Source organism: Onychomys torridus, chromosome 13 (genome assembly GCF_903995425.1).
Source record: "Onychomys torridus chromosome 13, mOncTor1.1, whole genome shotgun sequence".
In the NCBI taxonomy this organism is placed as follows: domain Eukaryota; kingdom Metazoa; phylum Chordata; class Mammalia; order Rodentia; family Cricetidae; genus Onychomys; species Onychomys torridus.
In genome coordinates, this window is record NC_050455.1 from 28,620,039 (window position 1) to 28,640,958 (window position 20,920).

Sequence of the window (20,920 nt, forward strand, 5' to 3'; positions counted from 1 at the left end):
TAGTTGATTCTGTGGGTTTTCTTGTGGTGTCCTTTGTTCCTCTGGCTCCCATAACCCTTCCTCTGCCTCTTCCACTGGATTTCCAGAGGTCTGCCTAAAGTTCAGCTGTGGGTCTCTGCATCTGTTTCCATCAGTTGCTGGGTGAAGCCTCTCTGATGCCAGTTGGGCTAGGCAAAGATCTACAAGTAGAGCAAGTATCATTAGGAGTCATTTCATTACTTTCTTGTCTTTTTTGCCAGTCATGTTTGGTTCTATCCTTGGTCTCTGGGCTGTTCAGCCTCTGGGTCCTGGCCCTGCAAACAGTGTCCAGGGTGACACTGGTCCCTCTTACAGCATGGGTCTCAAGCTAGACCAATCCTTGGTTGGCCACCCCCATCATTTCTTGGAAGCCTTCAGAAAGTGGCTATCCTTTGACTCAACAGCATTTTCTAAAGTACAAAAATGTTTAAAATGCAACTGAGAAGTTCAAGGGTCTGAGTATCAAATGAAGCAATCCCAGAGTAATATGCAGCTGTTAGTAAGAACTGGGCAACATGGTGGGTGGCTTCAGCTTTGAGAATGTGTAGAGTCACCTCGGCAGGAAGCCTTCCTAAAGAAATGTCTAGGTTAGCTTAGCCTGTTAGAGAGTTTAACTGGAGTAATCGGGATTGGGAAGATTAGCTCTGAATGTGGCAGCACTATTTTGTGAGCGTGGCCTTGGCCTGAATGAGAAGAAAAGGAGCTGAGAATACCATGAATGTGCTCATTCCTTGAATGGAATGTGACTAGCTACTTCAGGTTCATGTGCCTGACTTTCCCACAATGCTAAACTATGACCCCAAATTATGAGCCAAATAAAACTTTGTTCCTTAAGTTGCTTTTATCTGAGAGTATTTTATCACAGCAACGGTGGGAAACTGAGATGGGGTGGAGGGGTGCTGTGGCGAGGGCTCAGCAGTCAAAGCACTTGTACAGGCAAGAGGACTGGAGTTGAGATCCTTGGAGCCTACAGATATGTCGGTGAGCATGGCAGCCCATGTGTGTTTCCAGCCCTGGAAGAGGGAAACAAGGGGTCCCTGAGCAAAGTGGCTAGAGAGACTAGGTTAGTTGGAAAACTTCAGATTTGATGAATAGACCCTGCCTCAAAGGATAAGGTAGAAGAATGATCCAGAAAGATTTCCAGTAACAACCTTGGGCTTCTACATGCATGCACAAATATATGTGCTCCCACACATGCAACTACACACACATGTAAACACACCACACACATACAAACACGTGAAAAGAAGGACAAAAGGGAACAAGGGAGCTCTTAGTGTATTTGGTGCCTGCAATAGATCAGAAATTGAATTTTTAATGTAAGTGGGCAGTGGAACAAAATAAAAAAGTTACAGAACTCATCTAGGTGTTTGATAGGAAAATGTCTTGAGCTACATTGATGATTAAATACTAAATCAAGATGGAGAATGGCTTACTGGGGGACGTCCAATTTCTAGTGTGTTTCTATGCAAGGTACATTGTCTACCATTAAAGTCATTTTATAGCAATAGCTGTTAAGTAACCCTTTAATATGTGTCAGGTACTAGAGATTTATTAGATTAAATTTATTGGGAATTTATTTCCTTCCTTCTTTGTTTCCTCCCTTCTTCAAGCTTCCTCCTCCCTCCCTCCTTCCCTTCCTTCCTTCCTTCCTTCCTTCCTTCCTTCCTTCCTTCCTTCCTTCCAGCTTCCTTCCTTCTCTCTCTCTCTTTGCTCGTTTATTTGTGTGTTTTTCAGGACAGCATTTCTCTGTGTAGTCTTGGCTGTCCTGGAACTCTCTCTATTGATGAAATTGGTCTTCACCTGTCTCTGCCTCCTAAGTACTAGGACTAAAGGCGTGCACCACTATACTGGGCTTTGTTGGAAATTTTTGGATTGACTTGTAGATGAAGAAATGGAGGCTAATAAGCTCCGAGGATACAATTTAGTTTACATTCCCTCAACTCCAGTGGTTACCCTGAACACAAGGCAAAGATATTTACTTTCCTTGAGCAAAGAGTCCCATATGAAAAATGCAGACTCTGCTAGAACATTTGATTCTGCCTCTTGTTATTCCCAGACAGGAGATGCACTTGTGTTAGTTGTGGAATACCCTTGTATCTAGCAAGAAGGAGAAATAATGATTGAGTGAAAAAATAGTGGCCACTTTTTCAAGACTGCTTTACTAGTCACTGACTTCCAGACTGATAACAAATTATTCCTCTGGGTTGGTGTTGCTGTTGTTTCTTGGTATTAATATCCCTTTCCATATCATGCCATTATTTTTTTTTTTTTACCTCCCTCCTATTTAGGAATTGAACCTAGGGCCTTGGGCATGCAAGGCAGATCTTACCACTTGGCTCCAGCCCATACCTTGAAGCTATTGTTTCTTTTCTTCTTCACTCGGCTTATCTGTCATGGGAAGCACTACTGCTAAAGATCTCGGTCTACCTTTTTTTAATGTCCCAGTTTAAGTGCTCTTAAAGGTAATGAGTCAATCTGATAGGAATTTAAGAGTTGACTATTGCTTTTCTGGCTAAATTCTAAATGTTAGTGTGTAAATAAGATATGGAGTATTTTGTTTTCTCAGACATTTTGGTGGGAGTTTGAAGACATAGAGCCAGCATGTTCTGAAGGGGGCAGACAGCTAGTGGGGACTCTTCTGTGGATTTGTCTGAATTTGTAACCTTGCCTGGGAAGGTTTCTCTCAGGGGTTGCAGCGCCTGCAGGCACAAAACAGATTGGTAAATGGCATCGGTTGGCTGCTGCGGTTTCAGATGGCTCACTTGACAAAGAGAGGATAGCCACAGACAAAACATGCACATTTCTTTGCAGGCTCTTTTCATTTTATCTTCTGTGTGTTCTGTTCAGGTCTCAGGCAGAGAGCCCTCCTCTTACCTTCCCTGTTCTCTCTCATTATTATCATGAGTTCCTTGAACCATTCTTTTATTTTATTTAGTCCATTTCTTTTCTTCCCATGTGTTCTTTTCTTCCCCCTTAGACCACTATTCTATTCTAGTTTGTATTTCTTTTTGTTTGATTTTTTTTGAGACAAGGTTTCTCTCTGTAGCTCTGCCTATGCTGGAACCCACTCTGTAGACCAGGCTGGCCCCGAACTCACAGAGATCCGCCTGCCTCTGCCTCCCGAGTGCTGGGATTACAGGCGTGGGCCACCGCCTGGCCTAGTTTGCACTTTTAAAGCATGTTTCTTGTAATGTATTGCCTGTATACCTGTATTCTTAGATTATACAAATGGCTCTATGTCTTGTTCAGATCTATTTTGGTCCCTTCTGCATGTGTCAGGTGTCATCCACAACCTTCCTTGTGTCTCTAGATGGTGCCTCTGACTGCCATCTACTCTAAAGTGTATCTGGTTCTGTAGAGATGTACTCTTGTCTCCTCAGCTGCTCACCTCTGAGTCCTCATCATCACATGAACATGTCTGTAATGTGACTTGTGTGATTCTGTTCTGGGGTTGTATTTTCTGGTCCAATTGCCAGTCCATAATAGACTTCAGTAAGCGATCTCATGGTGCTCTGAGATCTGTCTACATTGGGCTGTCTATAGTGCTATCAGCCTCGAACGCACATTTCTCCACACTTGCCAATGCTCACTATTACTCAGCCTTGTGATTTCTTGCTGGTCTAATACATCTACGCACTAGCACATGTCTTTCTCTGATAAGCAAAGAGTTTTGACTGTCTACTCATATTGCCTGCTACTCCTTGAGCATCCTCTTCTCTTAAAGGCCTGTTCATGTCCTTTGTCCATTTTCAGTGACAATTGCCATTGTTTCCTGTGTATTTGTAAAGTTGTTTCTATCTAGATAGTAATCCTTATTAATTTTAGACATTTTATCTTATTTTTGTGGTGCTGGTGATTGAACCAGGGCCTTGAACATGATAGACCAGCCACTGAAGTAAATATCCAGTCTAGTTTTAGATATTTCAAATACACTTTCCCATCTTGTTACCTATTGATGTTATTTGTGCTGTCCTTCCTTGATGCTGGGGACTGAACCTATGGTCTTGGGTATGCTGGAGATCTGTATTCTGTATACATTTATTATCATCTTTTAAATTTTGTCTTTCCTTTCCGGCTCCTGATTTTCAAATTGTGTTCTGAAGAAGGCCTCTTGACTCAAATCCTGATGCTGTGTCCCCCTATCAGTTTGCCTTGCTTCCTCTACCCACCCTTCCTCTTACTCACCCCCCCCTCCTTTACTGTCCTTTTAGGGGCTGACATAGTTACCTATAGATATTTATTCTTTGAGAATAAATTTAGTGAGTTCTTCAAACATGCAAATTTCATTTGCATTCAAGATCATGTTAATTAAATAGATTGATTTTGAGGAAAAGAAATACTTTAACCTGTAATCTTGTCATCCTATCAAGAACTTTGACTATCCTTCCATTTATTCAGACCAACGTCCTTTTGTTTGGGTTTTAGTTTTCTGCCTAGAGGTCTTGTGTGTTCTTGGTTGACTTTTTCCTGAAATAGTAGAGTCAGAAAACAGTCTGCTCTTTTTGTTTCTCATCATGTCCTGGTAGTTTTGTGAACATGAACATTCCTTTGGTTGTTCTAGAATGTCAAAAGCAGTGAGCTCTCTAGGTGGGCCGTTCTGACAAAGCAGAAAAGGAAAGGAAAGAATGGAATGACAGATAGCCAGTAAAGAACTTGATCTCCTGCTCCCTGAGCTTCCTGTTGAGGAGACGACCATCACCAGTGTCAAGGATCCACTCTTATCTCCTCCTTCACTGTTCCTGAAGGCAGGGCTCTGCACGAGACCAGATCTGTTCCCCGGCCACTGTCCAGGCTCCATTCCCACCTTGATGCTTGGTTAGTCTTGTTCCACACCTGACCTTCAGCTACAGTTGTCAGGTTTATTCTCCAAAGACTCAGAAGTAGGAGGAGAAACCAGGCAGTGGCTTGTTCTAAACCTCGGCTACTTTTCCCAACTGAGGAACAGTTACAGTGCCAAGAACATGTTGGAGAAGCTGCATCAGTCCAGTGAGAGATTCTAAGACTTCTAGTATTTAAGTTTTAAACAATAAATGTCACTACATGTTCACCTCAACAAAAGTTACATGTTTTACAGAAATGTAGTCTCCCTCTGCTTCTCCAGCTATTTAAAAGCTGAAAGATTAGGACAGAGAGGACCCGGTTTGTTAAGCTGGTGTTCATAGTACCACCTCCCTCTATGAGAGATTTAGCCCAAATCAATAGGCTAATTAGGTTGTCTTTAAATTGATGTGTCCTTGTTGCTATCAGCTTGCGTCTTCATGGACATCAGGGCAAAGCCACATGTTGACCACCTGGCTTTTCAGAGCATCATGGTGGTAGTTCACTCTGCTTCCCATTCTCATTTAACATTGCCTTTTCACTCCTGCTTGAAGTTCTTACTACATGGATCAGTAGGAGCCCAGGCTTCCTGAAGGTCTTCATCCAGTGGATTCCTCTCTGAGTTCATAAGTGCAAGTAGCACTGAGCCCCATGAGCACTAAAGGGTAAGAATGCTTACAACTAGAATAGGTATCGCTACCTTCAAGGAATGTGGGATGTGCTGTGGGGGCTCAGAACACCAAGTGGCCATAGACAGATGGCTCAGTTATGTTGTTGGGGTGGATAATATTCACATCATCAACATATGTACCCTTTGTGTAGACAAAATGCCCCAAACTGGTGGATTTGAAAATGAGCTTCAAATGGGGTTTCATCTAGACTAGACAGATTAGAAAATGCAAACTTTCAGGCAGGGCTGTGGCTTGGTAGTAGAGTGCTTGTGTAGCATGTGCAAGGCCCTGAGTTCAGTTAGCAGAACTGCAAAGACAACACAGACTTCTCTTTTCTCCCAAAGAAGGACACGCAAGTAGTAGGTGCTCTGTGCTCACAATTCTTTATCACTCCTCCCTCGCAATTGGCTCTTCATCTAGTACTCTTTCGAGAATTATTCATATTAGAATTATGTTGAGGAACCCACCGCAGTTTCTGTTTATTGTTCACAAGGAGAGGTGGCGAGAACAGCAGTGATTACACAGGGAATGCTCTGTGTGGATCTGGGGTTACGGTCTACTGTTTGTAGGGTGTGCACATTGAATCTCCAAACTTTACTCTGAAGCAGGTTTAAAATCATATGTTCTTTCTTGTTATTCAATAATATGAGCTTCTAGTAGACTATTAAGGAAATATAACAAAATAATTTTCAAAAAACAGTTAAACTAATCTGTAAGCATAGAGATACTTCATTCTTGAAGTGTTTATGTTGTCTTATCTATTACCACTGTCACTATGGATTTTGACTTAATTAACATTATGCTAAATAAACTTATTTCCATTCTGTTTTAAAAATGTACAAGAATTTTTCATGTCATAAAAATTATATCTTGAAGCCAGGTGGCAGTGGTGCATGCCTTTAATTCCAGCATTCAGGAGGCAGAGCCAGGCGGATCTCTCTGAGTTCAAGGCCAGCCTGGTCTACAGAGCAAGATCCAAAACAGGCACCAAAACCACACAGAGAAACCCTGTCTTGAACCCCCACCCCTTGTCAAAAATAAATTACATCTTGATAAAATTGTGATATTAACATCCCACAATATGATTCTGTCCTAATTGGCTTTTATGGTCCTTTCCATATATTTGCTATTTTGAGGCCTATATATGCTTATATATCAGCCATTTCACGTATCTAAAATGTTCTTTTTCTATTTTGTGTGCATAGGTGTTTTGGCTGCACATACAGCTATACATCACATGCATACCTATTACCCACATTAGTCAGAAAAGGCATCAGATACCCTGGCACAGTAGTTACAAACAGTTGTGAGCCATCTTGTGTGTTCTGGGAATTGAACCCAGATCCTCTGGAAGAGCAGCTTGTGCACTTAACTGTTGAGCCATCCCTCCAGCACAATGAAATGCTTTGTTTGTGGATTTGGCTATGTTGATTGGTGCTTTCAAACAGGGTGCTGTGAGTTGATATAGATTAGTATGTTGGCCCTTGATCCTTGGCGAGAGATGGCAGGGCCCTTTATGCTTTCAAAATTAATATTCCTGCATCATAAACTTGGTGTGAAGATTGATGTTGAACACAGAGTCTGACATCACTTTTGTTTTAGTTCTTACTATTGCCTGGCCAAATATGTTACTGAAAAGAAAATCTTTTACTGGGCTTGGTAGTGTATGTACTTCAAGACTGAAGTAGGGCGGAGAGTTCCAGGCCAGTCTGGACAGCATAGTGAAACATCGTCAAAAACTAAAAGAACAACGAACAAACAGAACAAGGAAAATCCCAGTGGAAAGAAAAAATGCTGCTCTTGTAGGGAAATGAGGAAGTAGCCATTCTATCAGTCTTGAAGGCCTCTGGGGGTAGTTCACTTAATTCTGGTAGCCATGCTTCTCAATGGTAGTGTCACAGGAACTTCCTAAACTGCTGTTTATAATACTTAGTGGGATATGAACGGGAGGCACAAGCAGTATAAATTTGTTGATTTTGTAAATGCCATTATTTCACACAGAGATCATGTTTTTCAGTAAAGGGGCAGAGAGCAAATACTTTCAGTTTGTGGAACTGTTGAGTTCCTCTATTGCATTAGTGTGAAATCAGCCATGGACACTATGGGAATGAATGGACAAGGGTTATCCAGTAAAGCTTTATTTTTCAGAACAGGCAATGGTGACATTTACCCATGGACTGTAGTTTAACTCCTTACTTACTACATGGTGAATTTTAAAGCTAGTCCATTATAATGGCATGGGATTTTGGCAGGGGGAATGGTAAATGGCATATAAATGGCCACCATTTACAGAAATGGTGTTCTATGCGTCTAGCTTTTAACTGAGCAAATGGAATTCAAAAGTATATGGTTGAGAAGTAGGAGTACCAGTGGCCAGTGTTTTTGGCTACTGCTTCACTTGACATGTGGGCTCCTTGCTCTGTTTCTCTGTCTAGCAATATGCAGCCCATCTATCAGCAGTCTCCAACATCTAGCCTATCAGAGTCTTTGCAAATTCATTCTCCATGAATCTCCACATTAGAACCATCAGTGCTTCCTCAAGTACCTGTGCCTGGTGCTGGGTGTGTGAGGACCACAGGCTTTGATGGCTCGAACTTCTCAGGGTCAGGCTTTTAATGTGGTACACTAGCATCACACAGAGATTCTGGAACAAGTAGAGCATCTGTTATTTCTCTTGTATATGCTCTCATTCTGTAGGCTGTCATTCAAACCAGAATCCTTTATGATGCTTTATTAAAGCTTGTCTTGATTTATGAGACAAGACTGACGATCAGGAGAGGAAATGGGCAGGGATGCATTACTATCTTTTTGTATTTGCCTCATCTTGTCCCTCTGATTCTCGATTCTCTTCATCTCTGTGCCTTGGATCCCCTTGATCTGCCAGACAGAAAAGAGCTTTATCCTTGAAGATCACTGTGGAAGCCTTAGTGGTTAGCATGACCACTGTTTTTAAAAGGCTTCTAAACCCTTCAGCTTTTATTATCAAAGGTCCACATTCTCATGGAAACAGTAAAGGGCAGGAAAGGGGATTCCCCCTCCCTCTTGCTTCCAGTCACCCTCGGCCTTTTGCTGTTAGAACACCCACAGTAGAGAGGCAGGAGGGGGCAACCATTGGTAACAAGGATCCCTTTGGGATCAGAGCCATCCAAAGGCTGCCAGGTCTCCCCTGTTGGGTAGCTTATAAATAGAACATTTCCCCTTTTAAACCTGAGAAGGGTGGAAGCATTAATGGGCATGACGCCTGGCCTCCTGTGCGCTGGTCCACGAGGCAATCAGCTGAGTGCACCTTCCCCTCTGGCTTTCCACCCTGCTTGCCAGTGATGGCCCGAGGCAGACTTCTCCATGCTGCCTGCTCCTCTGGTGCTGCCTGCTCCCCCAGTGCCCTCTTGGCCCTTCCTCTCTCTCCTGGTCCATGCAAGTTTCTGTGGCAATCCCTTTGGTCTTCTGAGGCTTGGTTAGAGTCAGGCAAGGGGCTGTGCAGGTACTGGCTCTCTGCACTTTGACTTTTGTTAGGAATCCTGCTAGTGACATGGTTGCTGTGGCTGCATTGAGCTAGAATGATATTTAGTAAAGCAGTGACGTCTTAACTCTAGAGTGGCTTAGCTATGGGTAGAGTCTGAGGAGACAGGGAAATACTCCTCAGATACCTTATGTTCCCAACTGTTTTGTGTGATATGACCATCTTCCAAGGACAGTATTGGCAGTGGGACTCCTTGAACTTGCCCAGGCAGTCAGAAGAAGCCTTTATGTTTATCCTGGGAGATATTTCAGAAATCCATTCTTAGCTTCAGACTGGCAGAAGCAGCCAGCATGTAACTTTGCCATGGCCTAATGTTCGCCTTTCCCTCGTGATATGGGCTCTGAACTGACAACAGGCTACAACTTGGATGGTAGGAACTACCTCCTGACATCCCAGGTGGGGCCTCAGCCAGGCAACATGGTACATGGCCCTAGATACCTCTTTAACCCTAGAGCAATGGGTAGTTGAGACAGAGATTGAAAAATTGTCACTACTGTCACCAGGTCCAGGCTTTCAATTATTGTAGTCAATGCCTATTGAGTTCATACTACATATGGGATAGTGTACTGTTTGACATGCACTGTATTGCTTGATCATTATTATAAGAGCCATATAAGGGAGGTAGTATTATTTAGACCTCATTTACAGATATCTAGGTATATACTTATATGTCTAGGTGTATACTTATGGTTACTCAAGTCATTTCTTCCTACCCTGGTCAAAGATTTCAGGTTGTACATCTTACTACATGTATGTAAGGCTTAGCAGAGGCTGTGACGTGTTAGTTGGGGTAGTGTTGAGGCATGTATAGGAGTTTTAACTCTGAAATACTACATGGATTGGCATCTGAATGCCATTGCTATACTATGTGACCTTGGGAAACTCCAGGCCTCAGTTTATTTGTAGGGAGACTGGCTTTAGCACATACATCTTGGTTTACCAGGTAAATTAAATAAAATTGGGATGGATAGCGTTTGCTTAGTGGTAGCAGGTCCCATCAATAAGTATTGCTTTTTGTTGTTATTATCATCAGTAGCATCCTTAATCTCCTAAGCCTGAGTGGATCTCTCAACTTCCTTAGAGTGTCTTCACAGGCATTGCCTCATTTGGTTTCCCTAATTCCTTCATCTTAAAGATGAGGAGGGTAGATAGGTAAAGGCTATCCATCACATAGCCAGTGTGTGGTTGGCCCTAAATCTGAGATTTTTGAGTCTGAATGTCATTTCTCTGTCCACCTTTACTGACTCAGAATTTATTATAACAACAACAACAAAATTCAACTGTTCTTGGGGCATCTGGAGGTGGAAGTTAGGTTTTAAAAAGGCAGGAGACAGCGTCCCAGTAGACAGAGGCACTTGGTTCAGTGTTTGAAATAATTCTGTTTTCATGGAATTTTATTGGTTCAGAAGTCAGTACAAAGCCCCTGGGCTCTTTGGACTAAGACACTCTCAGGATGCCAGATCCCCTGGGAGGATATAATGGTCCTGATGATGCTGGGCATTGAGTGAAATCTTGTTATTTCAGTGTTCCTGTCCTGGTTTGAAGTTGAAGTCCTACGCTCTAATGGCAGATGTGTAGCCCCCAGCTATGGTCTACGACATCTGATATGGTGCCACCTGGGCCTCCCGACTCTTGTTGAGAATTGGACCTCTTTTTGCAGCTCTCCTGGGGCTTCCTTGGTTAGACAGAGAGCTGAGAGGTTTACTGCAGGCAGGCAGTGATTTTTCTTTTCCTTCTATTTATGTTTCTCTCATTACCGTATCTCTCTTTCAGCTTATTTTTCTGTTTGTGCCCAGAAAGTGGTAAAGGAGGGTCAGTGGCTGTGTATGTAGCAGGCAGGGAGGGAAAGTTTTGATTGTCAGGGTTGTTGCTGGAGGCCAGGCTATGAATGGCACCATGTGGGTGCTCCCTGACTTGTTCTTGGAATGCATGTGTAGGTTCCATTGTATTAAGTCAGCTGCTCATCCCTTAAGGGTCTTTGGAGTGTTGAAAACCTTTTCTCTATTGGTTCTTGGTCTTTGGCTGGAGAAATATAAATTGTACTTGTTTCTTCATTTAGAAAACATTTTATTGAAATAGAATTACAAGTCAGCCAATGGAGCCTCTGCCCTCATAAAGCTGTTACTATTATAAAACTTTTAATTGAAAAAATTTAATTGATATATACAAAATGCAAAATGTGCACCTTAAATGGGCTACCATGATTTGTATACATTGTATAATATAGAGGCTATACTCTAGAGAGATTGACAACAAACTGTAAATAAGTAGGTCAGGCTATATTTTCTGCTTGAGACAAATCCCATGAAGAAATGTGAACTAGGGGCCAGAGAATCGGGGAAAGGCACTTAGGTCAGATGGCTAGAGCCTCCTACAAAGTGACTTTTGAGCAGAAACCTGGAGAAAAGAGGGAAGGTTACATGTGAGAAGTTGACAGATGAGTATTGCCAACAAAAGGGCTAACCACATACAAACACACTAAGGAGTAGGGAGTGAGTGGAGGTCTAGGGATTGCATGGGAGGAGGTCTAGAGGAGAGTGGCCAGGTAGGCTGGGACCAGACCAGTGAGATAATGAGATAAAATTGTATTCTTAGCATTAGAGAAGCTCCTAGAGAGGGGGGGGGGTTCTCAATCTGTGGGTCATGACCTCTTTGGAAGTTGTATATCAGATATCCTACATATTAGACATTTATATTACAGTTCATAATAGTAGCAAAATTATAGCTATGAAGTAGCAATGAAATAATTTTATGGTTGGGGTCATCACAACATGAAGAAATGTATTAAAGGGTCCCAGCATCAGAACCACTGCTCTAAAGCATTGTGATGGGATGAGGTGGGTGACCTGTGCTGATTGTCATTTAAAAAGTTGACCCTGGAGGTTGGTAAAGAATAGACTCTAGGGGACAAAAGTAGAACTATCCAGGGAAAGGACTCTGCAAGCTTGGGTTCTGGAATTAGCTATAAGTATAGGAAGAAGTGGCTGGTTTCTTGGTGTGTTTTTTAAGTTATTACTTCCAGGACTGGCTGAGGGATCGGGTACAGGTGTAAGGTGGTTATGGGATATGAAAGCAAGCAAGGATAATGTTACTGGAACAGAACATCTTGGTGTTAGAATATGCTACCTACCATCTAATCCTTTCAGCTGACTTGAGTATAGCACCAGCTTGGGACATGTGAGACATTAGCTCAGATATGTTCATTGTGTGTCATCTTTATTGCTTGCTTTTTTACATATACATCACTGTCATTATCATTTTTCTTTAATTTCTTTTTCAGCCTCCACTTAAGATGTAAATTTATCATGCAGTATGTTTTATGTCATACAGATTTTTAATACTCAGTACTTAGGTACCTAGCTAGCTCTAAGAAATATTTGTGAACTTCTTGGAATCATTCCATATATCACAGTGGCATAAGCTCATATTATGTACTAAGACCCAGTATTTGTGGATCCTTCATATCTTGTAGGAAAGGTATTAGTGTAGATGCTGACAGTGGGTTGAGTTGGTAATCATTTTTGTCTCTGGCAGTGATAGTTTGGGTGCTGGGTCCTTTTCAAAGGGTTCCCCACCTACGAAAGCACAATGTGTAGGAAAGGGCTCAGGATTTGTGTCACAAGTGTACTTTACTCCTCTTGACCCCTGGAATTGATACAAGACAAAGGGCAGGATCTAGAAACCAGACCCCTTGCTCTCCAACCTTTCTGACTATTGAGTGAATTCCAGTAGAAAATAGTATAGAAGAGAATGAACTCAAGTCAGGTGAGTCAGGCAGGATTAAAATCATGGTTCCTGTCCTTGTTGACCCAATGACCTTACAAAAAGTCCTTAACCAACTGAGCCTAAGTTTCTTGTGTGGGGAATAAGATGATGATGATGATGATGATGATGATGATGATGATGATGATGATGATTTGCTTTTAGTGCACAGCCCCAAGCAATATAAGCAATATAGTCTGTCCTGGTAAGTGTTGGCCACTGTTAGCATTATTATCACTTAGCGTCATGAGCCTGGTTTTTCTCATCATTAAAATTTAGCAGATATGTTGGAGAAATCAAATCAGCTGTAGTTTATTAATTTATTTTCTAAAAACTGTAATGTATTATCCCTCATTAGTGTGAAAACACAGCAAGCAGTTATTAGTGAGAAGAGTCATAATATTTACCCCATGGGATTATCCTAAGAATCACATGAACATGGGTACAAAAACTTTCATCTGCTGCAAAATTTGATTGAAATATTAGCATGTAGTAGCATCTAATGTCAATGGTATTGGAAATCATTAGTATTTATTGAGCAGCAAGTAAATCCCAGTTGATATCCATTTCACTTGAGCTTCATGACACTTGGTGAGTTGTTCCCATTTTACAGACAGGAAGGTGAATGGTTTAGGAATGAAACACGTCACCTAAGTTACACATTCAGCTGTAGGTAGCAGAAATAGAATTCTACCCTGGGTCTGTTTGGCATTAAAGCACGTTGTTCATTTTGAGCTCTACACTGCTTCTGTCTGTGTGGTTTCATGAGTACTAAAGTTGGTTTGCATTTTTTCAATGCATGCTGGCCAAGGAGCAGAGGAAACATCTGGCCTTGGATGGGGGAGGGGGGCAGTGGAGCAGAAAGGTATCCTGGGGGCTTGCTGTGGGAAATTTCCAAAACAGAGAGTTTATATCTAGATGATTGAGACTATTTTGCCAATGTTCCTTAGGTCCTACTGGAAGATTCTGATCATCGCTGCTATCCCAGCCCAGGGAGCTCTAGGCCCCTGGGTATTCATATGATTTCAGAAGGGGCATGAACCTCATTGGTCCTCTCTCTGAACGTGCAAGTGTTCTCTCACACGTAATTGTCCTCTCTGCTGCATGCCTTGACCAGCACAGGTTTTATTTTTCTTTTCCTTGGACTCATTTCTTTAGAGGGGGAGTGGGGTGTGTATGTATTGTAGTATCACTTTGTATTGATACAGGAAAGAAATGGTTAGATCAGTCTACTAAAAAATTAACCTTTAAATCCTCGCAAAGGATGAAAAAGCCAAAGACACGAAGCTTCAGTAACCCTCTACTCTAATCGGGTTTATAACTTGGAATGTGAAAGGTTATTTTTACTATGCCACTCTGCCCCTCAGCAACTCCCCCTGATTCAGTTGCTAATTGACCTAACCATGAATCCAAAATGAAAAGATTTGTCCTTTCTCATTTCATGTTCAGCTCTAAAGTACACAGTAGTGAATGAAATTAATAAGTAGAGATTTTTTTGAACCATTGTCTTCGTGATTACATATTTTAGTTTGGTACTTGCCATTATTTTTCACAGAGTCACACAAATAAATATAAACTTGACAGCTGTGCTGTCTATTCTGAGGGAATATGAGACACAATGGGCTACTATGTTAGGAGGGCAGATTAAGGAGACTTTTTAAAGGAATTTATACTTAAGGTGAGTTCTATATTAATTGGGCCAAGGGATTTAGGTTAGACTTAGTGCTTCTGTGAAGTCTGGAGAAGGTGGTTCATCAGATACTGGAAGAAAGCCAGTGTTGTGAAGTGCTAAGAGCTAGGGGAGTGGCATATGGGGAGGCTGGAGATGCAAGCTGGGGCTAGACCACAGGCCTCTGCTGGTTCATGTTCAAGATCTGGTTACCTCCTGAACAGTGCTGACACCGAGTTAGAGCGCTAGGGCAATAGGTTGAATAAAGGAGCTAATGGTTTAAGTATCATTGAAGCATAAGAATAAGAGTGCTATAGCAGTTCCTTGAAGCAAGAAATGGGTGTAAGATGCTTTGGTTTTGTGTTGAAATCCTAAAATGAGTCTGGCTCATAGAAGGACAGCCATATCTGTGCATGGAGTTGAGTTCTTGGGGTAAAGGTATATGACATCAAACCTATTGGGTGGATTGGCTCAGTAAAGATGATTAATGCTTTAAGTGTAAGAGATCATGTGCATCTTTTAAAGAATGAATGGATATCATTTGTTTTAGAATCAGTTGGACAAGCCAAGGTTGAGAAGAGGAAGCTAGGTTGATGGAATGGACCATTGACAGATTGGAAGTAGGGAGGCAACATGAGTTTTTGTTTGTTTGTTTAATGAATGGGGACAACAAGGTAATGGAAAGATTGTAGGAAACAAGAAGAAATATGAAAAGGCTAGCTAAGAGGTCACTGCAGTCACCCTGGCTGCAGATAACAGAGGTAAGTTTGCTATGCATGAGAAGAGATGTGCTACCGACCCCTGTATGCCCTCTGGTCCCATACGCAGCAGTAGTTTCAATTCTTTGGCACCCAAAGGGGAATTCACATTGGGACTCAGGCAGAGCACATCAATAGCCACGTCTTATTTCAGGCCTAAGTAAGCACAATTGGAGTGTTTCCTCCAGAGTGGAAGCTCACCCACCATTCTGTGCAGCAGCCTCAACGGGCCAGGTTCCTAGAAGGCAGGGGCTTTCTCAGACTCTGTCCTCTCCCACACTTCTCCCACAGTTCCTTCTGTTAGGTAGATGGATTTGACATTAGACTATGTTTAAAGATGTAACTACTCAAAGTTGAGAGGTTTTCTAGGGGAAAGGCAAAAGTGCCTTGCAAATGCTCCTCAGGGGTTCTTCAGAGGAGTCAGGGGGCCCTGCTGAGGCCCCCTTGGTTGTTTTCCCACCCCTGTACTTGCTCTTCTCAGGTCAGCTTGGGTAGTTCATAACCCCTGGGACGCCCTCTTCTTTACTGGGTGTTTTAACCCTGCCATTCCTTCTCATTGTGTTGGAACCAAGGCAGCTGTGATGGAGGGAGCCAGACAAAACTGACAAACCCTAAGAGAGAATGATGGAAAGTTCATGATACTTTGGCTGTGTAAGAGAGGTGGAAAGGGAGGGGGTGCTCATGGCTTTGTTAGAGTTGTCACGTACACATACCACCAACACCAACACCACTGCTGCCACCTACACAGTATTTGGGTTTTTTTTTAAGATGAGAGGAAGTTATCTCAGGTGAGGTGCCAGAAGCTTACATCAGTGGGATTTTTATTTTAATTTTTTTAAATTCATACTGTGTCTTTCTATCTGGACCACCAGTCTCCACCTTCAGGCAAGAAAAGGGATTGATTGTACCTTACCTGCTGGTGTTCTTTCCGTCCCACTGTAGTAAAACAATTCTGATTCACCTACTTCCTCCTCCTGGAGTTCATGTTGGCACAGCAAGCCAAGCTCACACCACTGTCAGGTACCCTTCTGGGTTTTCCCTAAGATGTACCAAGCTGACTGACAGTGTTCCCACCTCTCCTGTTTCCCCTTATTCTCATAGGGCTTTTACAAGGTGGAGTTGTGTGGTCCTGGCCCTCTCTTATCTCTGAAAAGGAGATACAGAGACAAGGCTCCAAAAGTTGTGATGGTGGCACCTTTCTAACTTGGGAGGTCAGCCTTTGTCTTCTGTGTATACTCTGCCAACATTAATTATAATACATTAGTGTTGGCTGCTGATGTAAACCTGGGCCCAGGGAACTTGAGGCTGAGGGAGGATGAGAAGCCAAGTTTTAACTGCATCACAGGATGCTGAGCCTGGGAGCCACAGATCCTACATCAACTCATTGCCAGTCAAATTAAGGGAATGATGCAAACCTAGTAGATATTTAATGAGAGATTATTTCTGGAGATTATAAGGATACAGAAATTGCAAATAAATCCCTGACCTTTTCTGAGCCTTGGCTCAGTGAATGGGCTGAATCACCTGCTTGAGGGGATTAAGGACAGCTACATCCATCTGGCGGGCTACTTTCTCAGTCATTTGCAAACTCTGCTCCATGGTGATAGTGTTCCAGACCTTTTAGTGGGAATTTGCTCTGCAGACCAGATCTCAATTGCTTAGATTAGGAACCCAATGGGCCAGAATCAAAACTAATGTTCTGCTTATGTAGACAGTGGGGTCCCTGTCACATTAGTCCTACTTAGTCCAAAGAAAAAAATAATATGTAGTTGTTAATTATTAGTAATACTGTCATGATGTCAGCAGGAAATTCAAGTTGATGAGAGTAGAAATCAAACTCTGTGTGTGTGTGTGTGTGTGTGTGTGTGTGTGTGTGTGTCCCCGCACGTGTGTAAGGAAAGAGGACAAAGACAGATGGAAAATGAAGAGAAGTGGTGGTACAATAACTTGTATCAGTTCTAGTTTAGAGATTTGGAACAATGGTTGCTAATCTGTATTTCATGAATTCTTGGGAACTTTGTTAGACGTGGGTTCCATTTCTTAACGTAATTTTGTCTGTTTACGAAACCAGGTAGGTAACACAGTATGTAACTGTAATAAACTAGGCTTAGCAGAGTTATCTTGAGCTCCTGTTTGGCTCCACGACATATAAATGCTATGCACACTCGACAGCTAAGATATACTGATAAATACAGCAGCATTGCCTATGTGAACATAAGGCATTTTACTTTAACATTAATATAAAGGGAAACTGCTTGATTTTAACAAGTTGAATATATTGCAACAGCATAAGGAAAACCAATCCGAACATTGAGTGGTGGTGGTGATGGGTATCGTAGCCAATTAAAAAAAAAAAAAGTAGAGTTAATATAACTAGGTGGAATTTAATTTTTTTCTGGACGTCTCTGGAAAGTTCCATTGCATCTTCTTTCTTCCATATACCACTTGCCTAGGAGTGACCCTCACTTCCTAGTTGACCCGGTGGGTTATCTAAGCACTGGGGCCTTCTCTCTCAGTCGACAAGTTCTTTCTAATTTTCCAAAACTTTTGTTGATGTTTCTGAGGTAAGGAAGTGGTTTTGTCCAAGATGAAGTTCATCTATGTTTAGAAGGAAACCGTGTTTACAAGCCTGTTCTTAAAACATCCAAGTTCAGACTCTATCTCAACAGCTCTCAGTATTCAGCGCACAATGGCAGTTCTTTTTCCCCAGACTTCTGACCTCCATGCCTTTAGAAAGATACTCTAAAGTGCTTCCCAAAAACAAAGTAAAGGCTTCCGCTGACTACAGAATAACAGTTATAAATACTTTGGAAAATTCCTTAAGCACAAAAGGATATTTCCCTGCCTGACATTTACATTCCCAATAGCTGTGTTCTGAGTACTTCCTGTACATGTCTCCTGCACATGCAAAGATGCCTAGTGTCCTTAGTCATCAGATGCAGGACAAAACCACAGCAAGAAAACTCTGATACCACTGGAATGGCTATGATGATAAGAGGCAATAACTAATGTTGACAAGGATGTCCAAGAAGATCAAACCGATTCGTTCCTACAAGCTATGTGCATTGCTGGATAACCAAAGCTTGGGTTGAGGGTCTGTGGATGGCTAGCCTCTTTAATTGCTACAGTTTTCCCCTGGGAATAATTGATCCTATAGGTTGTTTCATTTTCCTGAGTGGTGCGGGTAGGTATTGGAACAGACTGAGGACCCCTTCCCCCCCACAACTGATGTGTCGTGGAGATGGGCTCTACTGCTTCTGGGGCTCAGATAGCTTCTTTGTTCTCAGTTGTTTCAATGTTCCTCTGGGTCACTTTTCTTTCCTTCATTTCCCCCTTGATTTTCCACTTTTTCTAGTCATCATAACCGAATTATACTTTAATTCAAAGTCATATTTAAAGTAGTTTGGTGATCTGTCCACTGGAACAAGTCTCCACACATTAACTTGGGAACTTTGTTCATATTTAGCTTTTCCAAGCCTCAGGTTTTTCATCTGTAACATAATTAAATAAGGATAAACATAAAAAAATAAGGATTTTCTGGAGTTCCAAGATATAATCTAGTTAAAACACTTATCCAGTTTGTTTTAAAGCACTTTCCATTTGCTTTATGGAGCAGATTGCAGGCAGTCATTCCTGTGGCTCCAAGTGGAAGGCGTCCGTCGCTTTGTGCTACCATTTCTTGTTAGAAACTGAGCCTAGTGCAAAAGGTACTGTGAGAGCTAAGATAATACACACAGAACACAGCATAGATCTGGCACGTGGTAGGCTCTCTATCAGTACCACCTATTTTTGAATTCTTTTACTTTCACTTATTTATCTTCGCATGGGAAAGGGGAGAAAGCCTGTGACCACACATGTGGTTGGTTTCCAGTGTGTGAACCTTACAATGAGTTGATTTGCACAGGCAAGGCCTGACTGCCCTTCTTCTCTTGTTCTTTCAGCCGCACAGTTGGACAGCATCGGCTTCAGCATAATAAGGAAGTGCATCCATGCGGTGGAAACCAGAGGTAAAGTTGTCTAACAGATGGCATTGTTCTCATGCAAGGTCATGCATCTGTGAGGCAGCAGACATGCTACCTGATGCTTCTGATTTTAAGTAACCCATTAATTCCCCCGGTGCCACTGTCGGTGTTTCTACAGGTCATGCTAGTCTGAAGCAGGGGTTCTCTACCCATTTCATGTCATCTGTGTCTCTGGTTGATCATGAGACTGTCTTACATGTATCCAGATAGAATTCTTAGGCTTATGGAAACCAGTTCTAAAACTCAGTTATTATTAAAATAATTGAAAATATAGCTGCACCAGATTGGTAGATATGCTTCTGCATTAACAAGTCCTTTAACAACTTATAGAAGTGGACCTCATAGATAGCATAGTCTGGAAATTGCAATATTGTAAACCTTCTTTATCATTGTAAGGAGTTATGAAAATATCTGGGATTTTGGACCATGTTGCAGGTACTGCAAATACCACTGTGATTTGTTGTTTCCATAGACAAGAGAAGGAAATAAGCAGTGTCAGTGATAGTGAAAAGAAAGGCTGGTTCCCATCTAGTTCGTAGTTCCCTGGACTCTCCAGGGTTACCTCAGAGTCTGTGGACCCCAAGTGAAGGAGCTCTGCTTTGCAGACCTGGACCTGGGAGCCATCAAGGACAGAGAAGGAAAGGCTAGCTGTTTACTCCACACTGGGGTTTCCCAGGTCTGTTAGAGCAGGATACTGTGATAGGGGAGGTTGCTTTACTATAGTCTATTACAAGCCAGAGTCCTTAGTTCCGGCATTGTAGAGTCTTAAGTGCCCTGATCCTTTGTAGCTCAAGGGAAGCTATTAGCCATGTCTCCACTGAGACTGATCAGAACCATTGTCAGAGATTCAGTCTATTTATTCTACTTACTGGCCTTTTTTATTTGTTTGAAAGAAATTTTGTCTTTTAAAGCAGAGTTGTAACCTTACTAGTGGGGAAATAGGGAGAGGGATGGACACGGACACACACACACACACACACACACACACACACACACACACACACACACACGGCTGAGGGAGGGGATGACAAAATATGTCCTATTAGGGTTCTCTTTCCAAGAAGTTACTTTAGCATGTAGAAGTGGGTTTTTTGGGTTTTGTTTGTTTGTTTGTTTGTTTTTTAATGTTTGATTATTTCTACTTGACCCCCTTCAGCAAAATATTAAGACAGGTTGAGAGTAGTACATAAGATATACTGGAAAGTGTCAAGTAGAGATAATTGGAAATTGAAGTTAGAAAATAAGGAAGTTGGTTGTGTTGAACCAAAAGAATATTTATATGGTGATGTGTTTAAAATGCAAAGTCAGGAACCAATCAAATGCTCAAGATTTGGTTTAAATCAAGAATGGTTCACTTGTGCAGTATAATGTTGTGAATCACTAAAAATAAAAATATGTTTTTTTTTTTTTAGGGATAAGGGCAGATATGCAGGGAATGGGAGGTGAGCGGAATTGGGGTGCATGATTTGAAATTTCCAAAGAATCAATAAAGAATTATGTTTAAGACAAAAGAGAAATATGTTTTTTAACATCCCACTTTTATGTGCGTTCAGTGAAAAACACAATTTACAAACGATCAGCTGCCTGCTTGTGCTGTGGTGTTCACTGAGAGCTCGTCCTCTGCACAGTCTCAGCAGGGCACTCCTGGCTTTCTGCCTTCTTTTACTTCCTTCTTTTGA

The 20,920-nt window shown here is 41.9% G+C and overlaps 1 protein-coding gene across 1 annotated transcript in view; it reads left to right on the forward strand.

Annotated features, from left to right (window-relative positions):
- Arhgap26 (Rho GTPase activating protein 26) overlaps window positions 1-20,920 on the forward strand; it is a 384,395-nt gene that overhangs the window by 210,112 nt on the left and 153,363 nt on the right. Inside the window, exon 13 of the mRNA XM_036205214.1 lies at window positions 19,161-19,226. Coding sequence (XP_036061107.1) covers window positions 19,161-19,226 — 66 coding nt within the window. The remainder of the gene's footprint in view (window positions 1-19,160; window positions 19,227-20,920) is intronic.